Here is a 27,964-nt window from a genome sequence, read left to right on the forward strand (position 1 = left end):
TTAAATGCCATTTGCAATGCAAATCAGCTGGAGGCTGCAAGGTCTCCTAGTTAGTGTGTTCCTGTCACATCCAATATCCTGCTTGAGGAGCCAGGCGTTGCCAGCCGCTGTGGCTTCCCTCCGCAGGCACAACACCGGGGAGCCGAGGGCAAGCGTGTCTGACGCAGCAGAGAGACACCAGCACAGGGAAATGCAGTGAGGAGGAGCGTAAATTAACATCCAGCACTTGCCCGCTGCTGCCAGGGGAAGCCGATCCCTGCACTTGCTTGCAGGATGCTTGCGACATGTTCAAAGGGGATGGGGACTGGCAAGCACCGTGTCAAGCACAGGTTTGTCCACAGAAAACTCAGTGTGAGGATGATAACCCCTTAGCCTGGGGCGATGATGCCGTGGGGCACAGAGTTGTGATGGGGACCAACCGTTTCTGTTCTGCCAAGCTGGCAGCCCCCGAGGCCCCTCAGGGAGCCGGGGCTCCCGCAGCTAGCTGCTCCTGGTAGGATCCGGAGCAAACACTGCCTCTCCTTGTTCTCCACAGCCCTCGCTGCATTCACTGCTGCTCTCGCTTTCCCACCCAGGAGAGGAGTAGGACACCAGCTACATGGGATTTGGGCAGCTCCTACAGCAAAAGCCAAAAGCCAGGCATGATGGCTGGAACCGGACACTGCCGATGGCTCAATGCTCTTGCTTAAAGCGTTTGTTTTCAGATAGCTTTCTCGCCTGGAGCCGTCTGGAAGATTGCTCTCCTACGAAGCCTGGGAGATCCAGCATTCTCTCCACCAACATGTGCAGAAGACTTTTTCCCACCTCCCCTGCCCCCTCCTTACAATGGCTGGAAACAGCAATGAGCACCCTATGAGGTTAAGCCAGCACAGCCAGACTGCCTGGAAGTGCCATGTCAGAGCGGTGCGTCATTTTTTAGCAGGAGAAAGGCAGGAAGTTCACACTCACTCCATGCTCTGGTTCCCCACCACCACCACCACATCATCTCCAGGACTGTCATCTTCATATTTAACGTGCTTGCCTGCTCCTGCTGGGCCCTAAAAGTGCTCAGGAGGCTCCCTGGCAAAGATAAAACATCCCCAGGGGAACTTTTAGGAACAGGCTAAAGGGTCCTCTTTCCACTCCCTGATTCACAGCCTCTTGCCTTGTCCTGTCCCTGCGCCCGCTCCTCCGTGCTCTTCCAGCCATCAGCTCTGAAGGGAAGTTGCTGAGCAATGCTCGATGGAGGCTTCAGGGAAGCTCTGCCCAGATTCCAGGAAATATCCCACGAGAACTGCCACCAAGCCCCGTCCTCAGGCATGTGCATGGGGCGGCCGCGTTCCCAGACAAGATATGAATGTTGTGCCCCTTCCTTCCACACAAGCAATCCTGGCAGAAATCCAGCTATGTTCCTTTTCTTTCCCCCCTCCCCTGGTTGCTAGAAACAACTCACTTGCAATGGAGAAGCACTCGAATGTCATCGCAGCAAGGTCCATGCTGTTACTTGGCTAGAAAAAACGCTCCAGCCTGGCTTCCCAACAAGACAAACTGGCAGTTTGTCATGGCTTGAGCCAGGCTGCAAGGAACCCGGGGCAGCCGGAGGAGCTCAGGTGGGGACAGGATTCAGTGCCTGCCCCTTTGCTCCACTTCCAGCTCGGAGAATGAAGCTGCTGACAGCCTCAGATGCGATGCCAACTCCAATTAAAGCAGCACCTTCTCCTAGGGAAAGGTCAAAGCCTTCCGGGCTCCTTCCTAGGCTGTCACAAACATCACCCAGATGGAGAACGTCCCCTCCGGCGGGTGGAAGGTGCACTCTGTGGCCTCCCCTGCCCCTGCTCTGGTGACTGCTCCCGCCAGGATGGAGGGCAGGAACAGCAGGGCCGGCAGCAGGAGCGGGCAGCACAGGCGGCCGCCAGCACAGCCGACTTCCTTCCAGGCTGTTAGAGCGATCCTTCTCCAAGCAGGAAAGTGTCACAACACAGCAGAGGTGGTGTGACAGATGGGAAGGGGACTGGCAGCGCCTGCACCCAGTGAGGCAGATGCACAGATGCCGGCCTCCCTACACTCCCACCGCAAGGCAGCTTCCCCTGCAGCGCCAGCAGCTCCAAACCACAGCTGGACAGCAGCAGCTGGGGCAATGAGGGGTGTGAGAGAGCCTGTTCAAGAGCAAGCAGAGCTGAAAACAAGAGAAAACAGGAGGCTGTTCCACCCAACATCTGCATCCCAAATAACTTGGTGCAGCCCTACGCTGGGCAAGAGCCATCCCTGGGGCAGGATGGTGCCACTAGCGAGATCTGAGCACTGCAAGCTCCCTGAGTATCGTTTGTCGTCATCGGCTGAATGCACCTCAAAGGCAGAGTAGAAACCAAAACCCTGCTCAAATTCCTGACAGGCAGGAACAGCCCCAGTGCCCAGGGAGAGACGAGGGGTGAAAAATCCCCAACCAACAACCATAACCCTACGTCATCCTTCAGAAGCCCTTGTGAACCAGCCTGAGAAATCCTGCTGCTCCCGCACTGCCAGATAACTGCTCCCAGAGAACCAGGCTGCAAACAAGAAAGAGAAACCAACTCTGAGAACCAACCAGCCGAGACCATTCCTGCTTCTGCTGCTTTTAGCCCATCACATTAATCTTTCACCTCCCCTGGAAGCATGTTAGGATCCTTCCCCAGGCTGGGTGGTGGGGAGGCTGCTAATAAGGATGGAGCTGGCTGCGGGCTCCCCAGCTGCCGCATCCCTCCTCCTTCCTTTTTACGGCAATGGGCAGGGATAACTGGCAGCCTGTGGAGGGGCTGGTGGCTCATAAAAAGGGCCTAATGACGCTGGCAAGCAGAGCACGGACAGATGCTGCAGCGCTTGCCTGTGAGCTCTGCCAGGCCATACCATCCTGCTGGCCAGCGGATGAAGAACATTTCCTGCAGCTCTCGCTGCTTCAGGCTTTCACCATCACAATCAGAACCGCAGGCAAGGAGCTCACACGGACCCATGTACTAGCTCCGACCCAACCCAGGCTGGTGCCAGGGGTGGATCAGCTGCAGACACAAGCATTCCCTGACCTAGGAGCATTTGCAGAGGCAGGAAAAGGGACATGTTTGGAAGGAAGCAACATCTGCAGAAAGGGGAACCAAAGACAAGAAACATTAGAGATGTATTTGAATCATAACCAAGAGCCTACGGATCAAAGTACACAGGGCAGAGGCTGCGCATTCCTACGGCAACAGCAAGCAGAGCAGCAGACAAAGCAGGGGGCAGAGCAGGCATGAGTGGCCAAGGGGGAACCCACGGAAACTTTGCTACTTACAGATTTGTGTTTTCCTTTGATGGGAAACTTCACCACCATCTCCTGGGGATTGGTGCAGATAAAGACAAAGGGAGAGCTGGACTCCTGGCTCAGATCCGGATACTGCAAAACACAGACACACGCACAGAGTCAGATCGACTGCATGGAGTGAGGAGAGCCGAGCGGTCAGGAGCAGAGAAAGCAAGAGATGGGTTATACCCAGGCTGTGGCAGCTCTGAGCAAACCAGCTGACAGCAGGAAAACAGACCTCACAATCCAGGTTTCAGTCTTAGTCAGGGAGCCCCTTGCCAAGCCCCTCCTCACTGCGCCTCTGCCAGAGCTCATTTTTCAGAGCTGAGCTCAGCACTGATGAGGCTGCATCTCAACTCCTGGGTTCAGTTCTGGGCCCTTCACCCCAAGAAGGACATTGAGGGGCTGGAGCGTGTCCGGAGAAGGGAACAGAGCTGGCAAGGGTCTATAGCCCAGGGGTTTGTGGGAGCAGCTGAGGGCCCTGGGGCTGTATAGCCTGGAGAAGAAGAGGCTGAGGGGAGACCTCATCGCTCTCTGCAGCTCCCGGAAAGGGGACAAGGTAAGTGCACCTAATCCTGTCTGGATGCAGCTCAGCCCCACTGGTTGTTTGGAAGTGAAGTAATAAAAAATGTAGACACCACCCATCCCTTCTGATTCTCCATTGGCTGCAGACACCATGCTGACAGGCAGAGGCAAGGGCACACAGTGAAGGTACTCCAGGAAACCCTCTTCAGACAGAGTGCGGAAGTAGTTTTCCTTCCATGGAAAAACCACCTTCTCTATTTTTGCTCCCTGTCTTCCTTGTGCAGATCCATTCCAGGCTGCTGCAGGGGCCAGGATGCCAGAGCAGATGGAGCAGCATGTCCTGGCAAATCCCCCGTTAGTTACTAATAAGTGACTCCTGAAAAGCTCTCACCGCCCTGCCAAGATGAGTTTGGATTTGCTCAGAAGAGCTGGGCACAGAGAAGGGAGCAGGGAGCGACCCGCTCTCCCTGCGCTTGAGTGGGTTTGGCAGCGCTGCAGCGGTTAGGGGAGAGTTACAGAAGCCCAGCACTGGGATTGGATCCACACAGGAAAGCATTTTCAGCCCCTCTCACTTTACAACAGTGTGTAGGAGCTGTTCAACAAGCGAGAGACGTGCGTGCTCGAGCTGCTCCATACAACACTGTGCCAGGGGAGGCAGAACTCTGCCGATCTGCATTGCACACGGGTGCCCGGCTGCACCGACCCAAGGCTTGGACAGGTTTCTTCCTCTTTTTTATCAGCTGAGCCACGGTACCTGACTCACTTCCACCACTGCACACTGATGCCAAGCATTTTCATTTCCCATCTGCAGGGAAGGAAGATCTTGGAAGGTTAGAAAGAGCCAATGTGAACATCCCTAGCCAGTGCCTGGGGAGTGTAAAATGCTGGTGCTGCTGTGTCGCTCAGTGTCACACAGGTGCCTGGTGGCTGCTCCACAGCCAGAGGAGCCGACCCCTGCAGCAGCTCCCACACCAGCGCAGCCGCTCCCACACCAGCGCAGCCGCTCCCACACCAGCGCAGCCACTGAAGGTCACACAAGGCAGAGGGGCATAAGCGGGTCCAACCCCACTCCAGTCCTCGTGGTTCAGCCAGAAGATGCTCCAGCAAGGTTGCGTGTCAAAGCCCAGCGTGCCTCTCCAGGTCTTTCTGCCTGTAGTACAGCTGCTTCCCAAATCTCTTCAGCCACCATCTCCTAGGTGGACCTGGACACCACCATCTCCCCCTTCACACATTTTACAGGGACCATCCCCGTAACAGTGACCCAGGAATAGTCTGGTTTCTCCACTGACAGCTTGCATCCAAACCCAGGATCAAACCTCCAGCTCCACAAGCTTCCAGCTCAACCTGATCCCAAGGCCCAGGCAGATGCCACAGCTGCGACTCAGGTTCATGGTTCCATGCCGCAGCCTTTCACCCTCCTCCCAGGGTACGTGTGCCAAACCCCTCCATGTCCTGCATTTCCAAAGCCTCAGCCCTTCCTCTGGCACCTTGTTGGGAGAGACAGGGAAGGAGCCCCTCATCTCACTGCTGCATTTAAGGTTTCCTATCCTACCCACCTCAGAAACCTCTGATCCCACCCTAATGAACAACAAAAGCAGAGTCTTCCTGCCTGCCAGAGCCAGAAGTAGTAAGCCTTTCCTTTGCCTCCAGGCAAGAATCTCCCTGGTGGAGAGGACAGGGTTGAGCACCCACAGGATGCTGAGCCTTCACAAGTTGCTGAGCCCATCTGATGGCCAGAGCCTCCTCTTCCTTCGCTCCCCTCCACAAGTCAATTCAACTCATTCCCTCCACAGAAATTTAGGGACGTTTGGGGAAAGTCAGTTTTCTTTTGGATTAATGGGTTGAAGTGTTCTGAGCGGGGTTCAGTACCATGGGCGGATGGCAGGAGCACAAGGCTGGAGGCTGGCAGGAGCTGAGGCTCCTCCTGGAGAGCAGTGAGACATCAGATGTGCCTGTGGCACCTCCACTGACTGGAGCAGAGGAACAGTGAGATGTTCTTCTGGCACATGCCACATCACCAGGACCAAGAGCACAGCCTCTCCTTGTAACGAGCTGCCACTATTTAATGTGTTTGGGAATGACATCCATGGATGTCATTCCCAAAAGTCACTGAGCTGTTACTATTCCCTACCCAGAATCTCTCCCTTCTGCGATTCAGCCCCCTACACAGCGCTCACTCTTGACATCACACATGATCACCGTGAGCAACGCTGCCTGTAGACTCCTTCGGACTCTACACCACCTTGTCTCATCATCAGCGAGATGGAGACAGGCAGCGTGGCTGAACAGCAGTGCTCCCTCACCTCCATGGCCCTTCCCAGTGCTCCAACTCAGCGCGAGGACATCAGCACACCTCTCTGCCCCGCCATGCAGATGCCACATAGGCAACCATGCAGCTGACACACTCTCAGAGGAGACGCTGCCACCACAACACCCAACACAATTGCCTCCCTTACATTTTCAAGAGCTGTCCAGGTGCCTAACGAGTCCAACACTTGTTTCTTGGTGTTTCTGCTGTAAAAGGGCAGCCGAGTCACTCTGCAATCAGCAACACAGTGAGTTTAGGGGACGGAGAAAAACTTTACTCTCAACCACTACAGATGAATTTTGAAGTTAACCACAGTCCCTCTTTAAAAGGGACTGGGACTCAATCTAGCCACGAGTTCAAGGGGGACGTCCTTTCCCAATTCTCCCAGCACTCACTGGGATAATCCTGAGGGTGTCAATAGCACTGGTGCCAGCACCCCAGGATTTGACATTGCCTCTACCAGGAACCACCTCGGCATTTAGGAGAAGGCGGCTGGAAAGGCCCTTTACAACAAACACAGTCCAGAGGCCAGGCTGCCCCTACAGAAGGAGAAAGCCCTCCCTCCTCCAACCTGGAGAGGATCAGGAGAGCTCGAAAGAGGGCTTATGCAATGTGACTACACTGTAAAAGAGATGATTCAGACCTTCTGCCACCTCGTAGCAGGCCTGCGGTGAGGCAGTGGAGAGGACAGTGGGCTCTGTGGGCTGCCAACACCTGGCATGGCTCAGCAGCTGCTGCTCCAGCTCACAATCCAAAACCCCACATGCGCTCTGCACACAGAGTCTGCACAACCACCACCCTCCTTGCTCATCCCCGCCCTGCGATTGCACCAGTCACGCTTGGCTGCTAACAGGTCTGTGGGATCTTGGCTGTGAGGAGATCAGCAGGAGGGAGGGGAAAAAAAAGAGGATCTCAAGGCAGCGTAACATGCAGAAGGAGCTAGAGGTTAAGCATGATGACTGGGGCCAAGCTTGGAAACAGGAGCTGGCCTTCAAGCTCTGGCCACCGGATTCACCCCGCTCGCAGGAGCTGGCACTTTGAACACACATTAAGCGGCTCTCAACCACCCCAAGCAAGCCGTGAGCGGGGATAATTGCTAACAAACATTCCCTACGCTTTGTTTTTTGCCATCCCTCATCTCCCATCAGCACCAGGAATAGCAGCGGGGCTGCCAGCCTTCCCACTCCACAGCAAAAGAGCAAAGGAAGGGAGAAGGCAGCTCAGAGCTAGTGGAGATTGAACCCACCCTTCCCTGGCATTTGAGAAAAAAAAAAAACTGGCAATTTATCCCACCAACCACCAATCTGTTAAATATTTTCCCTGACTTGGGCAAAGCCTGCTTCGGATGCAGAGGCCATGCAGGCTTGCCTGGCGTTGCTGGGAACAATATGGTGCTTGGGACCCTTCACCCCAATCCCAAATCAGCAGTGGGGGAAAAAAAAAAATAAAAACAAAAAACCAAAAAAAGGGCTGTCCTGAGCCCCAATTCTTTGTCTCTCCTCAATCAATGGCACTCACTTGAAGCCAAATGGTGCGAACTGAAGGCAGGGAAATCAACAGAGCTGAAGGGAAACGTGCCAAGCCATCGCTAACAGACGAGTTCTGCTCCGTTGCATCCAGAGATGGAACAAAGGCACCGCGTGCAACAGAGCAGCGGCTCTGCGCAGCACCAAGCCAAAACACTTACCCAGCAGCTTTGTTAGGGACCTTTCAAGAGCATCTTTTGCTCTCATTAAGGTCTCCGAACACAAAAGACGACAAGCAAGCATGGCATGAGAGACCGAATGCTAACGCTGGGTGGGAACAGCCCCAGAATTTTAGGTAGGCTGGCCTACAGAGCCCTGCAGCACAGCCAGAGCTCCCCTCTGCTCCCCTGCCCACTGAGCATGCAAGCACATGGCCCTGGTTAGCTGAAGCACAGTGGAGAGCTGCACACTAGATCCTGCAGTTCTCCAGTGGTTTGCTGCCATCCTCTCCATCTCAGAGCCACTGCGGCGTTGGCTCCACGTGGCATGGAGGTGGCTGAGAAGCTTGGTGTGGTTAATAGCGGGAAGGGTTTGAATCATTTTCCTGGCGCTCCTCCTGGGCGAACAACGGGGGAACAGAGCCGGCTCCTGCCAGGTAGCACTGGGCCAGGACACCAGCTCCAACCTCCCAAATAAAAGAGTCGGCACTGGAAAGCTGCGCTGTCTGGAAGGAATCAAAGCACGCAGAGCCTACGCGTTGGCAAGAGAGCACCCGCAAAGCACACTCGGAGGGAACAAAAAGTAACCCTGACAGAGAGAGCTACCCCTTGGAAAGAGATGGAGCCAGTAGGGCAATAAATCAGCTTTCCAGACACAAACACACTGGGATCTTTGCTGGGCGTTAGGAGAAGCACACGGGAAAGAAGCGGGATCCTGGGAGCTGGGCACAATGCCCTCCACCCCGCTTTCCTGGTGCTTCGCACACTCTTCTTTCACGCTCATAAGCTTCATAGCTGTCAGCCTAACGGAACAGGTAATTAAGTACTAAACAGTCATTTTCTCCTCCTCTCCAGAGGGAAATCACTCACCACCCAGCTAGAAAATGGTTCTGCTGTGGCTCACAACGGGAAAGGAAAGTCGGAAGGTCCTGGCAAGCAGCAGGAGCAAAAGGGGCACGGGCAGCGACTGCAACATGGACACAGACACACAAGAAAAGGAGCCCTCAAAAATGAGAGGTGGTTCTTATATGGCAGTGGGTGTGGCAAAACTCCACGATTCCAGTCCAGGCACCAGCAGATGCCCCATGTGGCTGCCTGGGTGCAGCCACAGCCCAAACAGATCCAGCACTTGGAGCTCAGTTCTCAGGTCTGCTCTCCATCCACAAGTGTGAGCCATTTTGTACCAAGAGGAAAACAAAGGGCACCCTTCTTGCAGTCAGCAGGACCAGCCTTCCAGAGCCGCCGTGCACAAGCGGTGTCCATCTGTATAACACTTCCAAGGAGAAGCAGGGTTGAGTGTCATATCCTGGTATATTGTCTCCATTGACCTCTTCATAAAGACACTCTCATTGGATTAATGAACTGACTTGCCAACCTAGCCTTCGTCCAGAGGTGGTCTAGGGTATGATCCCAGAGGTGATGCCCAGCTGGCAGCAGAGGCATAGTCTGAGCCATGAGACCCAGACTCACTGACTTGCTGCTGCTCTGTGTCACCTTCTCCTGACACAGACCTCCAGCTCTGGAAAGAGCTGCAGAGCACCAAGGTCTGATCTCCCTCCTGATAGAGTCGTGCATCACACTTTCAACTCTGAGCACAGCTTCAAGCATCTAGAATCATGGAGTGGGTTGAGTTGGAAGGGACCTCAAAGCCCACCACAGTCCCACCCCCTGCCATGGGCAGGGACACCTCCCACTGGGACATCCAACCTGGCCTTGACACATCCAGGGATGGGGCAGCCACCACTGCCTCTGGGCAACCTGGGCCAGGGCCTCCCCACCCCTCACAGCAAAACCTTTCTCCCTGAGATCTCACCTCAATCTCTCCTCCTTGCAGCTCAAAAACGTTGCCCTCACCCTGTCCTTGCCTCCCCAATCAAGAGCCCCTCCCAGCTTTCCTGGAGCCCCTTTCAGCACTAGAAGCTGCTCTAAGGTCTCCTTTCTCTTCTCCAGGCTGAAACAACCCCAACTCTTCCAGGCCTGTCCTGGGGTGGGAGGTGCTCCAGCCCTCACATCATCTCCATGGCCTCCTCTGGACTCACTCCAACTGCTCCATGTCTTTCCTGTGCTGAGGACTCCAGAACTGGATGCAGGGCTCCAGGTGGGGTCTCACCAGAGGGGAGTAGAGGGGCAGAATCCCTCCCTTGCCCTGCTGGTCACATCATCTTTTGAGGACCATTCCTCTACCTCAGCACAGCCCAAGTAGCATCTGTTCTGTCAGAAACACAACATTGTACTGAACAGAAACCCAAGCAGATTCAATTTTCTAGAAATGCCAGATTTTCGTGACTCTGAGTGCAGAAACATCCAGCACTGCATCCAAGGAACTCTCCTACTCTGCCCTTGGCTGTGGAAGACCTCAGGGCTGCAGAGGAGCCACCCTGCAGAGACTGGGTTAGAGAAGGGATACGCAACGACATTCCATCCGAATCAACAGAAGAGGCAAAAAAAAAAAAGCAGGAATGCAGAGAAACACAAAAGCCAGCAGCCAAAACTTTTGTTTGAAAGCTGTCAGGTCTAGACTGTGATGTGTGAGGAAGGAAACAGCTCAAGCCCACAGCTGCGCAATGGTTACATATTGGCAACCTAAACGGCTTGTCAAACAAAAAAATGAAGTAAGGACCACACACTGAGGTTACAAACCGCAGCCTGATGCATTGTTGCAGCCAACAACACTCCCCTGCTGTTCCTGAGAGCTCACATCTGCTGCTGGCAGAACGCATGGTAGCACGGCCTCCCTTCACCAGGATGCACAAGGAATTCTGCTTGCCTGCTTGCCTTTCCCTCTTCCCACAGTGATACCTGCTAGGCCCAGCCCTGTTCTGCCCTCGCTTGCTAAGCTGGCACACAACTCAATCCAGGTTGGGATGCCGCAGGATCCTTGCCCCTGCAGTTGGATCTACCTGGTGGGTATTCTCTGCCTGCATCCTTGAGCCCAGCTCTCCTCATGTTCCTGCACCACCAGCACCACTCTGACTCAGAGGGTATGGGGAAGCAATTAAAGCACAATCATTAAACAGCATGGACTTGAAACGGAGAGTTAATACTCCAGCACGTGCTGGTGCATTTGGATTTTACCATGCTGAGGTGACTGCAGGGTTCCGGTCCACAGGAGATCTGGTGGACCCAGACATGCCAGCAAACAGCAGACACAACCCTACTCTCCGCGATCTGATGTCACCAGATCCACAGCTCCCAACACCCTTCTGCAGCTCAAATCTAGTGAGGGGAAACTGGCTGAACTCAGAAAAATGTTCCATAGGTGAAAAAGCTCAGCTGAAGGAAGTGGTTTGCAAAGGGGACGGTAGAGGCTGGGCTGCCCTCAACTGCACTGCAGCCCCAGCATCTGCACAGGTGGGCCACAAAGCTGGCAAGGAGGGAGGGAAGAAGGCAACGGGTAGATGAGGGAACAACCCAAGGCACCGGTGTCTGTCTCAGGCACCTTTGAGCACCTGACACCCTGGTGGGATACATCCACATGTTTCCAGCAGTGTCATAAAGTCCTTCCAATAATCAGAGCTGAAAAGTGCATCGGTAAAGCCAGCACAGACCCTGGTGCCAGAGATCGGTGAACTTCACAAAACTCCAACCCCGGTGGAGCGTGGCACCCCATGCCCTGCCTGGGTCTCCTTCGCAAGCTGCTGCTCCCCGAGGGGGCGTTAATCCAGCGGCTGCTCCAGCCTATTCATTCAATCCACTGCACCTCAGGATGTCTCACAGGCCTAACACATGGCAGAACCAGGACACGCATCCAAGTAACCGGTCCGTTCAGGGTTAGGAAATGGATGAGACATCGAAGGAAGCCAAAGCAAGCACAGCTCTTGGGCCCTCACGCAATCACCGCAGTGGCTGTGTTCCAGGGCTGCCAGGTCCCCATCACTAAGGGAAGGGCAGTCATGGCTCAACTTGACAGGGCTACAGCTGGCCTGCGAGGGTGTGCGGCACTAGGGCAGCAGCCAGGCTCCAGGTCCGCTCTAGCAAACCCTTGGATTCAGGATTAAATAAAGACCAAACACCAAGAAGGCAGCAAATTTCAGTGACCATACTGGAAAGGAGAACAAACCCCAGTCCCAGCACAGCTTGCTGAAATGGTAGCAGAGGCCGAGCCCACAGCCATTGGTAATTAAGTCATACGCTTCAGCCTTGGCTTCACTTGCTCCCTGGGGTCCCAGAAACTGGAGGAGAGGGCACGCCAGCCTCTCTCATTCGATTGCTTTGGCATGTTAATGCATTCCTAAATTAATCATCATCAAGTGACAATCTCTCCTTCATCTTAACAGATGAGCAGTGGCCTCCGTCAACCTGCTGGCTTTGGTGAGGCAGCTGGAGCCTCCGCAGAGCCTCTGATGGAAACCAAAGCACTCCCCATCGGGAAAACTCCCCCACCTTGCACGTCTGTAATAAAAACCAGCTGCCTGCTCTGCATCCAGAACCACAGTCAGCGGCTTTGTGCAGTGAGAAACTGAAGAGAGAGGCGCATAGCCCACAGGTCCCCGCACCAGACCAATGCCTGATCCCACCTGATCTGGCTCCACACCAAAAGGGAATTCCAGGACTCTCAAAGGCCTCTCACCCAGCCTGTGGCAAAGGAAGCACGGCTGGCCTGGCCTCCCCCACCCTGTTCACCTACTGGCAGAAGGGCAAGACTGGAGCCTCAGGAACAAGAAGCCAAACACCCCTTTGGAGGGGGTGAGTGCAGAAGCCAGGACACCACCGCAGCACACAGGCAGGCTCTTGTCTCGCCTACAGCCTGTGCTAGGAAACCTTTACTTTGGGGGGAAGGTCCTCACAAAACATCTCTACGTGTTGATACTGTGCTTCACAGCAGACGTCAGCATGTGTGTTTGGTTCTCCCTCTCATTAACTTCTTTCTGAGCAAAATACCCCCAGCGGGAATTGCTCCTCTACTTGGACATGATCCAAACAGGCACCTTCAGGAGCTTACATACAGAAAACGTCTGCCCTCCTCTCTGAGAATTTAAAGCAAGTCCTGTCTGCCTAGCACCCATTTGTTTTGCTGTTATTTCCACTGGGGAGGGAAGAGGAAGGCAAGGGATTGAACACAAATTTCCTGAGAGAGAAAGATGGAGCCTATTTAAACAGCAGTTGCAATCTTATGGCATAAAAATAGCTCCAATGTGTTCCCTTGCATGGATTTAGGACACCGAGTGATCACCTAGAAATGAAAAATAAACACTTGGTTCCCGTCAAATGTAATTACCCAATATTTCAACCTCAGGTATCAGCATGTGTGTGCTTTTGCATTCAAAGTAAGCCCAAACCCACCTCTCGTCTGCTCAAACAGCAGCAGCAGGAATGCTCTTTTCCCAGTTAAAGCAATCACCTCCCAAACCAGTCATTAGGAAAATGAACGAAGACCTCAGAGCACCTGAAACAGCACAAATGTAAACAACTCTCTGCTCGCTTTTGCCTCCTGCCAAGCACTACCAGCACCATTCCGTGTTTCCCCAGCCAGCGCTGCTGAAGTCACCAACACCTCTTGCAGGAAAAGCATGGCAGCTCCTCGCTCGGCACAAGGTGTCAGTGATGTCAGCCCTGGCGCAAGGAAAAGCCACCGTCAACACTTGGGTCTCAACGGGGAAGGAGGAAAAGTTTCCAGGTCACCTTTAGCACCAAGCAGCTTAACAAAGGGATCGTTCTGCTCTCGGCCAAGGCTTTTGGGTGGCTGCCACGAAGAGAAGGAAACGAGCCTAGGCCACGCTCCGAGGAGGTGCGAGATGCGCAAAGCTCAACTGGAAACACAGAGATTTAAGAGCCGCCTGGAGAGAGCTGCTGGCAGCAGCCAAGCGCCTGCCCTCAGCAGCAGGGCCAAACCCAGAAAGTGGCTTTTCCCTCCTGGCACCCGGGGCAGCCTTTTCGACCTGATAACAACCTCAGCTCCCAGAGCAGCTCCAAGCCAAAGACTCCAGCTCTGTGCAGTGAAATCGGGTGTGCAGAGCCTCTGACAAGAAGCACTGCTTATTTCCAGGTGGGAAAGAGACCCAGAGGAAGGTATTTAACTAGCTCATGCAATTAGCAGCATAACTGGGATTAGGGCAATGCCAGGTGACGTGATTTGAATCACAAGGATGTCTCTTCTCTGCTCCTCCTCTGCCAGCTACTGCGTACAAGATCCCATTGTCATCGCTTTCACATGGCCCTGTAGAGCTGCAAACCACTTCAACATCACTGACCAGTCCTCAAACGCTGTACATGGGGCAGAGGTTCGGGACAGACCCCTCTAAGCACGTTACACAAGGCCAGAATTACACACCCAGCAACAACTTGGATAAATAACCAGTCCCTACTAATGACGCAAGCTCTCTCAATCATTGCTTGGGTCTGGTTTTTGAGCACAAGTGTAAAGAGACATATGAAATGAGGATAACAACAGAAAAACACCAGCAGGGCACCAGGAATGCCTTTATTAGCAACCTGAGAGGGGCTGCAAACAGTAAGGAAATGAGATCTGCGGACAGTCCTAAAGCGGGAGTGGATGACAGCATCCAAAAGATGCAAAAACAGCGGGAGAGGTGCAGGAGGGACAGGCCAGGAGGAGTCTCCTTTGACTATGGGAAAGAGTGGTCACCAGGGGCAAAGCAAACGTCTGCAGCTACTGGAAAAGGTCGGACCCATCGCAGGATAAGGAATGAGACAGAGAATCATAGAATCACAGAATAGTTTGTGTTGGAAGGGACCTCCAAGCCCATCCCATACCACCCCCTGCAGAGACAACTCCCACTGCATCAGGGGTCTCCAAGCTCCATCCTTCCTGGCCTTGAACACCTCCAGGGATGGGGCAGCCACCACTGATCTGGGCAACCTGGGCCAGGGCCTCCCTACCCTCACAGCAAAACACTTCTCCCTGAGATCTCATCTCCCTTCTTGCAGCTCAAAACTGTTCCCCTCATCCTATCCCTGCACTCCCTGACCAAGAGCCCCTCCCCAGCTTTCCAGGAGCCCTTTCAGTACTGGACGCTGCTCTAAGGTCTCCCCACAGCCTTCTCTTCTCCAGGCTGAACAATCCCAACTCTCCCACTCTCCCAGCCTTCCTTGGACGGGAGGTGCTCCAACCCTCACATCATCTCTGTGGCCCTCAAGAGTTTCACTGCCAGGCAGTGGGCAGAATCGGCACACAAGGCTCACCCGGCACTTGGGAAACAACTTCATCCAGAAAATGTCAAAGCTTCAAATCCAGGCTGAGAAGAGAGGTGTGAGTCAAAGCACGGCACCTGCAAACAGTGCTGTGTTGGCTTAATCTCTGAGAGGTCTCCACATCACCCTCACTTGCTAACACGCTGCAGAGCTTTACAAAGTATTCCATGGTTTCTGCATGCCCTAAGTGGCAAAACCCCACCTCCCTTCGCCCTCTCCTCCTCCCGAAGAGGCCTTTGCACACCAGAAGATGGCCAGATCACTCTGCTGACAAGTGGCTTTGCTGCTGGTTGTGGATGAACCCAGGCTGAATCATTAGCATGAGCAACAGGGATTTCCTGCTCCCAGCGAGATTCCACTCAGTTCCTGAGCTGCCGCTGCATGCTTTTTCATCTCACTAGCATCGAAATTAAATGAATCCCAGCTTCTTTCAGACATGCTTGCTGCTCATCAGGGTCCTCATACACACATTTCCTCATAAATCAACATCAGAAGGACACCCAGGTCTCTGAACTCAATCTTAAAGCCAGGGAAATGAAGCAATCCTGGGGAAAACAATTTGCAATATGGGAGCAGCAAAAAGCAAGTGAGATCTATACCAGTACACACCACAGCATCACAGCACTGAGAGGAGAGGGAAATCTCTCCCTGCTAGGTCTGTAAAGAGCGCTCCTGGAACACCCCATTCCTGGAACAGCCCGCTCTTCCCCCAGCACATCTGCAGCCAAGCCATGCTGGCAAACCAGGAGGGATTGACAGAGAACCCAGCTCCCTGTGAGGCTCCTCTCCAGGCAGATGAAAGCTTGTTACCCACAGCTGAGTTTGCGGACAGTAAGGAGCTGTCATAGCCATTCCACCACTGCCTGAAGAACACATCCACAGAGGAGGGATAGTTAGAGAGGAAAAACTACTCCCACTACTGTCACTGACAGCAGCAAGATGAGATTCTCTGTTTAAAACCAAACTGTAACTACGTAGATGTGGCAAGAACAAAAGCCCTGCCCTGGCCCCAGTGTCCTCCCCTCTTCTCCTGTCCCAGGCCAAGCACTCCTGCAGATTTCAGGGTATTCTAATCCCAAAGCTCCCTCTGCTGCTCATATTCCAACCTCTCCTCATTCGGCCTGTGATGAAGGGGAGACACCTCATCAGAAATATTCTCTTTATCTCTAGTTCCAAGGCATCTTCCTCTGCTAAAAACCTCACAGGCTCTGGGAAAGCCAGAAAGCACTCGGTGAGGAACAGCCCTCGGCTGCTGATGCCTCTCCAGCTCCTCATGGCAAGGAGAAGAGCATCAGCCTGGCATGTCCTCCTCCTACGTCCCAAGGAGCCGATTTATCCACTCTCACAAGGTGGTCTTGGGTCACTATCAAGCCTTACATGGTCTGGTGGTTCCCATCAGACCAAACCTGACCTGTACAGGGGGAAGCGTGAACAGGGATGAAACGGCAGTGAGAACAGCTGTGCTTGGCGCTAAGCACAGGCTTTGTCAGTTAATAAACACGCCTCAAGGAGAGCCACTGCTCCAGGCTCTGGGCACAGAGCCAGTCACTGCATCACAGGCACAGACCTCAGGAGGTCTCCAATACAACCTCCCCATCAAAGCAAGGTCGATGCTCAATTCAGGCAAGGCTGCTCAGGGCTTTGTCCTGTCAGGTCTTGAAAAGCTCTACGGGTGGAGACTGCGTGACCCTTCCAGGCAGTGCCTGCTCCAGCGCCCAATTGTTCTCATGGGGACATTTTGTCCTTACATCATGCTGAAATCTCCCCTTTCAATTCTATGCCTCTTGTCTCTTGTCCTCCTGCTGTGTGCATCAGCACAGAGCCCAGCTCCATGTATCTATAATATGGAATATTCACCTTTCTCCAGGCAGGAAGACCAGTGCAGTTACACCCAGAGGTAGCAAAAAAATGCTGCCTGGCTGGGCAAAACTTGGGGCAATTCTTTCTATTCTTTAAAGGAAACAATAAGCGCTTTAAAAGCCACAGCCAGGTAAGATGTAAACTCCCAGGTTTGCCAAATGAAGATGAAAACCAGAAATGCGATGTCAATGCATTGCAGGTTCCTGTTCCACAGCCTAGGACAGCCACCGCATCCCAGTGCGCATCCAGCCATGTGGCAAGGGAAGCAACGGCTATCATCAGCCATCACAGCATGGTCTCTCATTAGTGTTTAATTAATGTTTAATTAAACAGGTGTGAGTCCTTACTGCAAGGAGTTTCAGAGCACGTGTGAAACCAGTTTCAGCCAAGCTGCCCCGTTGCCAGGGAGGCTGGTGATGGATCCAGTCTGTGTTAGTCCACTAACACAGTGGACTAACTCTGACACCACTGCAAGACTGTGTCTTCCAGGCCCATTTCTGGCTCCAGCCACACAAGACCACGCAGCAGTCACGTCTCCTCCCACCACAGTCAAAAAAATCTCCCCTCAATATCTTCTCTAGAGCATCTTGTGGAGGCAAGTTACACAGCTTTGGAACTCTGGTGGCTAACAAACCTCGTAAAGGTTCATATGCTGTACTCACCTGCTCATTAAATTGCTCCTGCGATAAACAGTCGGTCACGTCCACACAGCCCAGGAGGCACCCTGAGGGGTAATCGCTTGGGAACTCCATGCCTGCAGGGAAAGAAGCATTTCCTAAGGCGGGGGGGCACATTCCCATACAGCTGGGGTCTCCTAACCCCCAGGGGCCTTTCCTCCCTGCCACACACTTCTACTTGTTGAGGAACAAGGAAACACACAGCAATTTTAATGCCCTGTCACTCTTTTCCCAGTCAGGATCATCTCCATGACAGGAGTAATGCTGGGAAATTTAATTACACACACACACACACATACATTTTCCTGCTTAGCTTCTGACAGTGTGACAGTGCAGGCAGAGCTCCTGGCTCTGACGAGGGTGCAGGAATTCCACAAGCACACACGCATGCAGTGCAGCCACCAGCACCCTCCAACCCCTCCTCTATCCTCCTTCTCGAGAACCTGCAGCTTTCCACTCCCGATTTCCACAAGGTCGGAACTCATGAAAAGCCTTTAACAGTGCAGTAAGCAAAACAGAGCACAAGCCACTCCACATGCACACAAGCACGCACTCGATAGCTCATGGCTTGAGCCCACAATGGAACTCAGCCCTTTGCTGTCCAAAGCCATCACAGAAGCCAGGAACTGTTGATGTTTGTGCCCAGAATACACAACCAGAAGTAAAGAGTTAGTCTGTGCCACACTTACTTGGTTGACAGAACATAGAGAGGATGAAGAGCGTTTCAAGAAGAAAAGGTTGAAAAGCGAAGCAGTAATACCTGCTCAGCAGAGGGGGCTTTCTGACACCACACATTATATGGCTCAATGCACCAATAACACAAGATCCAAGGAGAGGAGTTCACCTTTCTGGAGTAGCATTCGGTAGGCGGCCTCCAGCTCAGAGATTTCCTGCGGGGAAGGCCGCTTAGCTGTAGCTGCAATCCATAACCGCCCTCTGTGGGACGTGTACCAGGTCCTGCCCTCCACCCTGTAGAACAAAGGGGAGTTGGGGACTGAAATTTCAGCAGGAATCACCTACACAGACAAGGTTTTTCAATCGCTACACAATTCCTGCTGTTCAGCTTTGCCCTGACTATTTCAACTTGAGTAATGTGTCAGCATTACAGAGAAAAGCTGAGATGGGCAAGAAATGATGCCACAAGCAGACCATGTCCTGGCTGCTTCAGAGCAATGGCAGAAAGGACACCAGTCCCCTGCAGGTACCATGGCACATCAGACACATGTAGAACAACCCACACGCACAATTCCCTTATGAAGTCACGCACGGCAAGCGTGCAATGTGTAATGAAGAACCACGCATCTGTGTGAAGCAGTCATGAGCTGCAGCGCTGGGCACTCAGCATCGATGCTGTGGCTGCCTCGGAGCAGCTGATGCATCCCCAGGCCATCTGGATGCAGGATCCAGGCACGAGGAGATTTGCAGAGTCCTTAGCTTGGGAAGGGAGAAAGCTTGGCTCTCTAAACTGACAAATCCTCTAAAGGGGGGAAAAAAAAAAAAAAAAAAAAAAAAAAAAAAAAAAAAAGGGTAAGAAAGATTCTTCATTCTCTATTAGCAGTAGGAAAGGTGAACTAACAAACACACCCAGATGCTGGGCTGAAGGAGCTTCTCTTTGTAACCTGAGTGCTCACCCAAAGGGGGAAGGTGGTCGCAAGGGGTGGGTGCGTGTGGTCAGTTAATCAAAGCCTGGTGCCACTGTTTGGATTGCTACCATGGACAGAAAAAAGACCAGAAGAACACATTTCACATTTTCAGCTTATTTGCTCTTCAAATTCCAGAAAGGCATGTCTCGACTGCAGTGCAGAAATCCCAGCCTCTCTCTAAACCTGCCCACTGTGAAGAAGCTTGTACATTCTAGGTCAGCTACTCCTATGAAAAATGGTTTCACCAGCTTTTCAGACCACCAGAACAGAGGAAGGGTGGCTCCCCAGCCTGCAGCAGGTGAGCCCTCAGAGCTCCACTGAGGAATACAACTTCCCACCTCACCTACGAAGCAGGAGATGCCCAGAACACACCATGGTTCAGGCCCCACTTGTACCTTTTGATTCCTCTCACAAGCAAGGACGCCCAGGGCTGGTGCATACTGAGGCACCAACCGTCATCCGAGATCTCCTGCAATTCTCGATCCTGAATCCGCAGCCTGTTCCGCTCCGAGCCAGGCTCATTTCCAGTGTCCAAGGAATGGGTGGCTCTCCTGTGCGGCAGCAACCCAGTCTGGTCTACCCACTGCGGTGTATTCAAAAGAAACAAGGGAAAGGCTAGCACCTCTGTCAGAAAAGTGTAAATCAAGCGCAAATCCTAACTGAAGCTTTCCCTCACTTCAGGACAGAGCTATTGCTCCCATTAGAATCACCCTTCCCTCCTTGCAGGCTGGCTGTGCCATACTTCAGCAAGAGGAGAAGCAAGGAGACGTTCTGCTCTATGCAGCTCTTCCTTTCTGTGCATCACAGCTAAACTGAGGATTTCAGGAATAAATCTGCTGGTGTTTCAGAGCACGCACAGGAAGATGCAATTATCAAAGCACACTCCCAGACATCAGCACTCAAATCCGGGAATCATCCGACCTCCAAATACTCAGCAAACACCAAGAACACCACAACTGAAGTGGAATTGGAGCACAGAGATTATGCCCTTTGGAAATGAGAAATTCAGCAGAAGAAGCTTCATAAATGAGCAGAAAAAGCGACACAGCCATAGGGTGTGACTCTCAAAAATTTTTTTCTGGTTCCTGAACAGGAAGTAGAAGACTGAAATACAGATAAACAAAACTTGCCAGGAGCTGGGAATAGAGCTGAGCATGGGCACAACCTTTCTGTCCCTAACTCCCATGGCCAGTGAGGATCCCTGGCACAAGGCAGGAGAGAGGAACTCAAACATGTCAAAATTCACAACTCTCAGCTCCTCTAGAGCTAGGCATGACTCTGGGATCAGTCATTCCACCCATACTGACCACAGGAGCAGGCTGAAGGAGGCAGGGATTCACTAAACCACTGGAAGTCAGAGCTGTCTTTGCTTCTGGGCTCACAGCTGGCTGGCTCAGCGTGCCACTGTTAATGGCCTTGATGGTTTCATCCAGCCTGGAAGCACAAACAAGAGCCATGACAATTCCCTGCTTTCCCAGGAAACGCCTTCCTCCTCCCTGCACAAACAATTCTGACCCACAGCATTTTTCACCAACTCTCCCAGCTGAAGTATTTCCTTGCCAGCTCTTATTTCTAACCTGAACAGTTGCTCTTCTCTCCCACAGAAACTCAGTCTGGGTTGAATTTGAGCTGAATTGGCTCTGTTGGGACAGGCCAGGGCAGCGTTATCTCCACAGACATGCGAGTTATGGAGACCCTGAGTGAGCCTCACAGAGGGGCTAAGGAGGGAGTCTCATGCTGAAAGCAATGATACCCTGCAGGCCAAACGGCCCTCAAGGAAGAAAAGGTTGGAACACTACATCCTAGTGTGGGAAGTACCCTCCTAGGGACAAGCTTGCCCAGCATTCCTTACGCTTGCTCTTCCAGATGAAGCTGGACCAGCATCCGTAAGGGTTTTCACCTCTGTGCTCCCGGGCATGTCCTGCACTGCAGTTCCCACTCACTTGCTGTGGTACTCAGCCATAGCGCTGTCCTCCTCCAGGATCTGCCGGCCAGTGAAGTCGATCGTGATTTTTCTGGTAAGCCGAGAGGCATGCCGCAGCTCCCGCAGCTCCTGCTCCCTCTTCTGGAGCGCCTCCCTCTCCTGCTTGGAAAGCCACTGGTTGGAGTCCGTGGCAAAGTAATCCGACTCATCATCAATGACCTGAGTCCGACGCACGCTGGGGAGAAACCACCAGAACAGCAGCAGATGAGCACAGCAGGGTAGTGACGCAGCGCTGCCTGCCCCAAATCTGCCTTCCCACCACCTCCCTCCTGCGCTCTCCAGAAAGCTGGGCTGTCAGGGACACAGGGCAAGGACATCTGAATGGGATCAACTTGAGGTATTCACTCTTGTTCCCCCAGATGCCAGCACTGATGAGCCCAGGTTCAGAAGGAGTTCTGCAACATTTCTGCTAAAAGCAGCTCAGCCTGCTGGATGTTATTTCACAATAGCTGGTACCTTACCTCGTTCTGTCGAACTCCAACAACTTGTCTTTGTGTTTCACGGCCATCTCCAGCCCTGCTTTTAACCTGGCTTCTTCTTGAGGCAGCAAGTCTTTGCTTATGGCATCCAAATTCCCTGAACTCTCAGCACCTAAGACAGAAAATAGATCCCAACTCAGCAGTCAGGGACAGGATGGTTGTTTAAAGCCCAGGGTGGCTGCAGAAATGCTCCCCGAAACAAACACCATTCCAGGAGCTGGCAGGGGAACCTTGCACCAAGATCAGCACCTTTCTAAACCAGCTCCAAGCCCCGATTCTCACAGAATCATAGAATCACTGAGGTGGGAAAAGCCCTCTCAGCTCACCCAGTCCAACCGCCAGCCCAACCACCCCGTGCCAACTGAACCCTGTCTCTAAGTGCCACAGCCACATGCTCTGTGAACCCCTCCAAGGATGGGGACTCCACTCTTGCCCTGGGCAGCCTGGGCCAGGGCCTGACAACCCCTTCCATGAAAGAATTTTTCCTAATATCAAATCTGAACCTCTCATGGCATAACTCGAGGCCATTTCCTCTCACCCTATCTCTTGTTCCTTGGAAGAAGCCCCTTTCACAGACTTCTGTCTCCAAACAGGAGGAAGCACTGAAATTCTACAGTGACAACGTTGAGGTGGTGTTCACAGAGCAGGCCCCAGTCTTTGGTTCTCCTTCACCCTTCCCTAACAGTCAGGGCAGTCCCAATTTCACCTATCACCAATGAGAGGCTTGGAGTTCCCTCCTAAGAGCCAGCCTCTCTCTGAAGCATTGTCACCTCCACAAGGACTCTTGCTCACAACAGAGTGCTGACAATCACCAGCTGCACACAGCGCAAGCCTTGCGTCTGCTGCCGCACGAGCCCCTTGCATAAAAAATCTTGCCCCCAACACCTCCACTGTTTTTCCAGACCAGTTGATGTTACAGATGGAGAAATCTGTTCCCAGCAGCAATCTCCTCCTTCTCACCACGCCTGGCAAGTGCCAAACCCAGCCAAGCAAAGAAAAGGGGGGAAAAAACATTTGCATCAAAGCCACAACAGCACAAACCACTCAGAGAGGACATCTCGCAGGGTAATGCCTTTATTTCAGGGAAACAACAAAGCCGGCATTTCCCTGAGCAAACAGCTCATCACGTGTCAGCTTTCACACACAGTGCACACAGCAAGGCCTGGCAGCGGCAGAGGGAGGACAAATAAAATACGTGAGGAAAGGGGATCCTGAGGCACTTCAGTATCTCTATTAGGGAAGATTACAGACAGACAGACTGACTCTTCAGGACTCACAGCACCTCCTGCCACCTCAGCAGCTCCAAAGAGAAGCTGACACTGACACCCAGAATAAATATTCCCCCAGTTCTTCAGCAGCACACATTTTTCACCAAAAACACCATGACCTTGGCTACATTTCAGCTAAACCCAGACAAACACCCCCATAACACACAGGCCTTCACTGAGAGACCAGCTATTATTTCCTCCTGCTTTCCTCAGCTCCGCTCCTATTTTCAGCTTTCCAGATAAGTGTTAAAAAGTCGTTAGGAAATATTAACTGCCACCACTCTGGGCCCAGAAGATCAGAGAGCAGCACTTCATCTTCCACAGCACACACTCCAAACGATACTTGGAATTCCCATTTTCAAGGACTGCTGCAATGCTCCATTTGTCGTGATTGGTACGCCTAGGGAACAGCCCTGGGGGGATCTGGGTAAGGACACTGCATGCTGACATTTCACACTCAGTTATCGCCTCTGCTCAAGCCCAGGAACACTGCCGAGTTCTCACAGAGAGGACACAAGGAGCCAGCTTCCCAGTCTTCCTTTTAATGTCTTCCACAAACACCAGACAGCAGCAAGGGCAAGGGGCTCAGTAAAGTCCTGGCAAATTATATCCCAGAGAAACATCAAGATGCCAGCTCCCAAGAAAGAACTGTATTTAGCAAGCAATCCTTTAAACTAAGATGAATGGATCATGGAATCATGGAATGGTTTGGGTTGCAAGGGACCTCAAAGCCCATCCAGTCCCACCCCCTGCCATGGGCAGGGACACCTCCCACTAGATCGGGGCTCCAAACCCTATCCAGCCTGGCCTTGAAACCCTCCAGGGATGGGGCAGCCATCACTGCTCTGGGCAACCTGCACCAGGGCCTCCCCACCCTAATTCAGACACCCGGCACAGCAGGACAGATCCACCCACTCCTAACACAACATCCAGGCAACTGCAGCACCGTGAGGTCACAACTGACTGAATCCACTACATCCCAGGTATGTGATTCCTACCGACCTGCCATGAGCTTCTTCAGCAGCTTCTGGCTCTTGTTGGAGTCCCGCTGAAGAATGTCCTGCTCTTCCTTAGTGCACACCTACGGAAAACATGCAGACTTAGGAAGGGCAGCACATGCTTGACCAGCTTCAGAGCCTTGGACAAGGCAACCTGCTTAAAACAGCCAAGAGTCCACACCTTCCCTCCTCCAGGGAGAATCCTGAAAGCTCCTCCTTTATTACAAGCAGTTCCTGAGAAACACATGGCTTTGTCTCTCCTGGTTCTGTGGGTGAGGTCAGGGATCTCCACAGGATGAAAGCTGCACTCAGAAGCTCCCTGTGCAGACAAGCAATGTCTAACGCGGAGCTCCTCTCTCTTTGATTTAAGCAGATGTTTGAAAATAGCAACTGATCTGATTTAAAACATTTTCTTCATCCAACCAACACTTCCCTGTACCCTGAAGTTCCTTTCACCGAATGTATCATTGTTAACTTGCCCTTTGCCCAAAAGGCACCCTTCAACAGAACACAGGCTGTAACAGAAACCCAACATGATGGATAGAGCATAAGAACAGCTAGCACACAGTCCTGGCCACATCTCCTGCCCCTCACAAGCCTGCCTGTGCCCAGGATGGGGCAGAAGTCCTGCAAGTACTGGACACCAGTGCAACGCTCAGTGCAGCCGCAAGAGACTGCCAGAAATCAGGCAAGCTCCAAACCAATGTCATAGAACCATAGGTTCATGGAAAGGTTTGGGTTGGAAGGAACTTTAAAGCCCATCCATTTCCAACCCCCCTGCCATGGACAGGTCAATTATGAGGGAAACCACTCCACTTTCCAGTGTGTTTCAATATTGTGCTATAAAGTGGCTTAAAACCATTTGCCTGCCCCAAGGAAGAAACAGCATAGGTTCTTCCCTTGCCTGGCTTCAGAGCTCAGAGCACTCTGCCAGAGGAACTTTGCCCTGAGAGGTGAAGGCAGTCCTGTGCCATTACAAAGCCCTGAGCAAACTATGGCAGACATAAACCACCTAATCACTAACCAGCGCGCCGCAGAACAGGCAGGGTCCGGAGCCCTCCTGCACACAGACAATGCGCCCGCAGTCCAGGCAGTTGTTGACGAGCTTGTGCTTCTGGCCCAGGCACTCACAGGCGTGGCGGCCAGGGATGAGCACGGCCAGCTTGTCCTGCCCCTCCTTGCTGTACAGGCTAACATACTTGGGCTTCTTCTTGAAGGAGCTGGCGCTGCTGCTGGCTCCGCTACTGCTCTCCTGTGCCTGTGACACAATACAACGAACAAAATGAATACACAAAGAACAGCAGCAGCACAGAAAGCACCAACCCTTGGACAGGTTGGGAGACCAGATAAGAGCTATTCCGTCTCACTAGCATGAAAGCTGGACCCCAGATTCCATGCAAACACAAGCTCAGACCTGCCAGAAAAGATCCAAGGAATCTAAACAAATGAAGGACTCATGGGGGTTGCTGATCCGCTTGATGTTCACTGCCCCTGAAAGTGAAAACTGCTTGGGTTTAGAGGGCACCAGGCATGCACAACTTCTCTGGGCAACCTGTGCCAGTGCCTCCCCATCTTCATCATGAAGAATTTCGTCCTATGTTTCCATGCTCTTATTTTGCAGTTTCTTTCATTACAGCTTGGACCATTCCTGAACAGTGCAACAAAGTCTCCACAACACAAGCGGCATCTCAATCTCAGCTCTACAGGCACAGAAGCAGAGCTGAGCAGGAGAGGGAAGTGGCCACAACAGAGCTGCTGCTCAGGGAAAGGCACCAGCCCCGGCTGCAGACTCCTCTATCCAGTGCCCAAGGCCTTCTCTCCTCTTTGAAGCAGTTCAGTTGCCAATTAAAGTTCAATTCTGGCAAGTTTTAATTACAGCAAGAAGGGATGCTCTGCGCACTCAGCAGCTTCCTGACACCTCTGCCCGATGGGAACACCTTCTGTTCCCCATCACAGTACTAACCTCCACTGCTGCTCGCTCACCCCAGCTGCTTTGCTGGGGAAAGCCCCTTCGCACAGAGCTGCTGCCAGACGATTGTTTCAGTCCCTGCTCTGGACACAATCCTCTTCGCCAGGGATTAATGAAAGATTCACGTTGCAGAAAGGTGATTTCTCTTTTGCAACCACACCTTCTGTCGGAAGCATGCCCTGGGCAGTCAGCCCTTGGCACCAGGCACACTCACCTTGGCCAAGTCCAGTGGGGTCTTCACCTCCTCCACAGGAGCGCTTGGCTCCGCATACACTGGTGTCTCCTGCTTGTTCCTTCCTTTGCGCTTACCCTTCTTCGCTTGGTCTCCGGCCCGAGGTGCTTCCAGAGTCTCTGAAAGCACAAAGAAAGTGTGGGTAATGCCAGTGAGAGAAAGGTGTCCCTGAATTCCTACTTGGAGAATGAACAATGAACAGAAACAGGACCAGTCATGGCATTCCGGCATGGAATTGCTTATAAACGGAGTAACTGATTGGAAATCTTAATTTCACCTGCCCCGCTCACCATCCTTTTTCCGATACCCTGGCAGAGGCTCAGCTGGTAGCTGGGATGATTTCTGCCACCTGGCCAGCAGCTCTTCCACAAACTGGCTCTTCTTCCCATCGGTGCCCTGGAGGAGGTCGACGATATACTCCCGTATTTCCTCCTCGCTCCTTATGGACAACATGTACCTGTGAGTGGATGGGAGGGAGGAAAATGGGAAACAGGGCTTTCATCTGGAGGAAATCAAACGTCTAACTGCACAGGTACTCAATGAGCACAACCTCACTCTCCTGCTCAGACCAGGCTCCCCGCAGAGACCACAGCACGGAATGGGTTTGCGAGTCAAATTCTGAGATGAGGAATCCTTGGGAAACTCTATGAGAGGCACCTGGGGAAACGTGCACCCCAAGTCCTTCTCAGGGCTGCTCCCAATCCATTCTCCATGCAGTCTGGATCTGTGTTTAGAACTCCGACCCTGTGCAGGACCTTGCCCTTGGCCTTGTTGAACCTCACGAGGTTCACCCTATCCCGCCTGTCCGGGTTCCTCTGGATGCCATCCCGTCCTTCTGGCGTGACAAGCGCACCACTCAGCTCGGCGCAAACTCCACGAGAGCACCCTCCATCTCCCCATCTTCTACTCCAACCCTTCTGCTTGACGCCACCCCCCTCTCGAGCTCCAGCCCCACCGCGTCGCATTCCAAACCCAGCTCCTCCCCGTGAGCTCCTGCCCGGAGGCAGGGAGACGCCAGCGCGCCCTCCCTCGCCGCTGCCCGGCCCGCAGCACCGCGTCCCTCGCGCGCTCACCTCACCAGGTCCTCGCCCACGTCCAGCCCGAAGTCCCCGCGCAGGTGCCGCACGCACCAGCCCAGCAGCGGCGCAGGACCGGCCATGACCGAGCAGGTGAACGAGAGTGCCGCCGCGCCGGCCCACCCCGCCGGCAACGCGGAACCGGACACTGCGCTCCGGCCCCAGCGGAACAGCGACGGTGCGCACTAGTGCCCCCGCGCCGCGCACCCCCGGAAACACCAACCCCATGACTCCGTTCCGCCCTCGCGGCGGAGGCGGGGATCGCTCTCTGTTTATGTGTCCTCATGCCCCCACTCCCTGTCTGTCCCTTTTTCCCCTGGTCCCTGTGTCTGTCTGTCCCTGTGCTCCTGAATTAGAACCTGCGGGGCTGCTGTACGGAATCACCCCCTTCAACCCCGGGAGCAGCGAACTGGCTAATAGAGATAAACCTTGTGGCCGTGGGGCTGCCGCGTGGCTGGCGGCGACGTTTCTGGGCAGAGAATGGGTTGGGAGCAGCTCTGAGGAGAAGGACTTGGGGTGCTGGGGAGGGGAAGTCCTACATGAGCTGTAATGTGCGCTCGCAGCCCAGAAACCACCCGTGTCCTGGGCTGCACACAGAGCCGTGGGACCAGGAAGGGAGGGGATTCTGCCCCTCTGCTCCGCTCTGGGAGACCCACCTGGAGCCTGTGTCCAGCTCTGGAGTCCTCAGCACAGGGAGGACATGGAGCTGCTGGAGCGAGTTCCCGGAGCTGACAATAGATGTCAGCAGCAGCTCCAGCCACCGAACGCCCGGCACCACCGGCTCTTTCTGCCTTCTTCCAACGGGTTTATTTCAGTGACA

At 53.3% G+C, this 27,964-nt stretch overlaps 1 protein-coding gene across 6 annotated transcripts; it reads right to left on the reverse strand.

Annotated features, from left to right (window-relative positions):
• Positions 1 to 54: 54 nt before the first annotated feature.
• TRIP4 (thyroid hormone receptor interactor 4) lies at positions 55 to 27,950 on the reverse strand. Of its 6 annotated transcripts, none has more exons than XM_054077976.1 (13): positions 27,801 to 27,950; positions 26,359 to 26,525; positions 26,051 to 26,187; positions 24,892 to 25,125; positions 24,049 to 24,186; positions 23,872 to 23,950; positions 21,584 to 21,713; positions 21,082 to 21,297; positions 20,446 to 20,572; positions 19,534 to 19,721; positions 18,340 to 18,464; positions 17,481 to 17,572; positions 64 to 3,382 (listed from the first exon to the last, which is right to left on the reverse strand). In XM_054077976.1, the coding sequence occupies exons 2-13, from the start codon at positions 26,519 to 26,521 to the stop codon at positions 3,158 to 3,160; spliced, it is 1,854 nt and encodes a 617-aa protein (XP_053933951.1). In that variant the 5' UTR covers positions 26,522 to 26,525; positions 27,801 to 27,950; the 3' UTR covers positions 64 to 3,157. The 6 variants fall into 6 exon arrangements, with proteins under 6 accessions (XP_053933954.1, XP_053933953.1, XP_053933951.1 ...); XM_054077975.1 differs by lacking the exon at positions 27,801 to 27,950 and adding an exon at positions 27,142 to 27,357 and having other exon boundaries at positions 66 to 3,382; XM_054077978.1 differs by lacking the exon at positions 27,801 to 27,950 and having other exon boundaries at positions 57 to 3,382; positions 26,346 to 26,479.
• Positions 27,951 to 27,964: the final 14 nt, after the last annotated feature.

This window comes from Cuculus canorus, chromosome 12, assembly GCF_017976375.1.
Source record: "Cuculus canorus isolate bCucCan1 chromosome 12, bCucCan1.pri, whole genome shotgun sequence".
NCBI lineage: Eukaryota > Metazoa > Chordata > Aves > Cuculiformes > Cuculidae > Cuculus > Cuculus canorus.

What these genes read in the sequence shown, in the direction of transcription:
- TRIP4 (XM_054077975.1), bottom strand. Translation starts at nt 27,227, where the DNA reads ATGGCCGGTCCTGCGCCGCTGCTGGGCTGGTGCGTGCGGCACCTGCGC. An exon ending in AGGGTATCGGAAAAAGGATG is followed by an intron (nt 26,188 to 26,358) that starts GTGAGCGGGGCA and finishes TTGTGCTTTCAG; the next exon opens with AGACTCTGGAAGCACCTCGG. An exon ending in TTCTCCCTGGAGGAGGGAAG is followed by an intron (nt 23,951 to 24,048) that starts GTGTGGACTCTT and finishes TGTTTTCCGTAG; the next exon opens with GTGTGCACTAAGGAAGAGCA.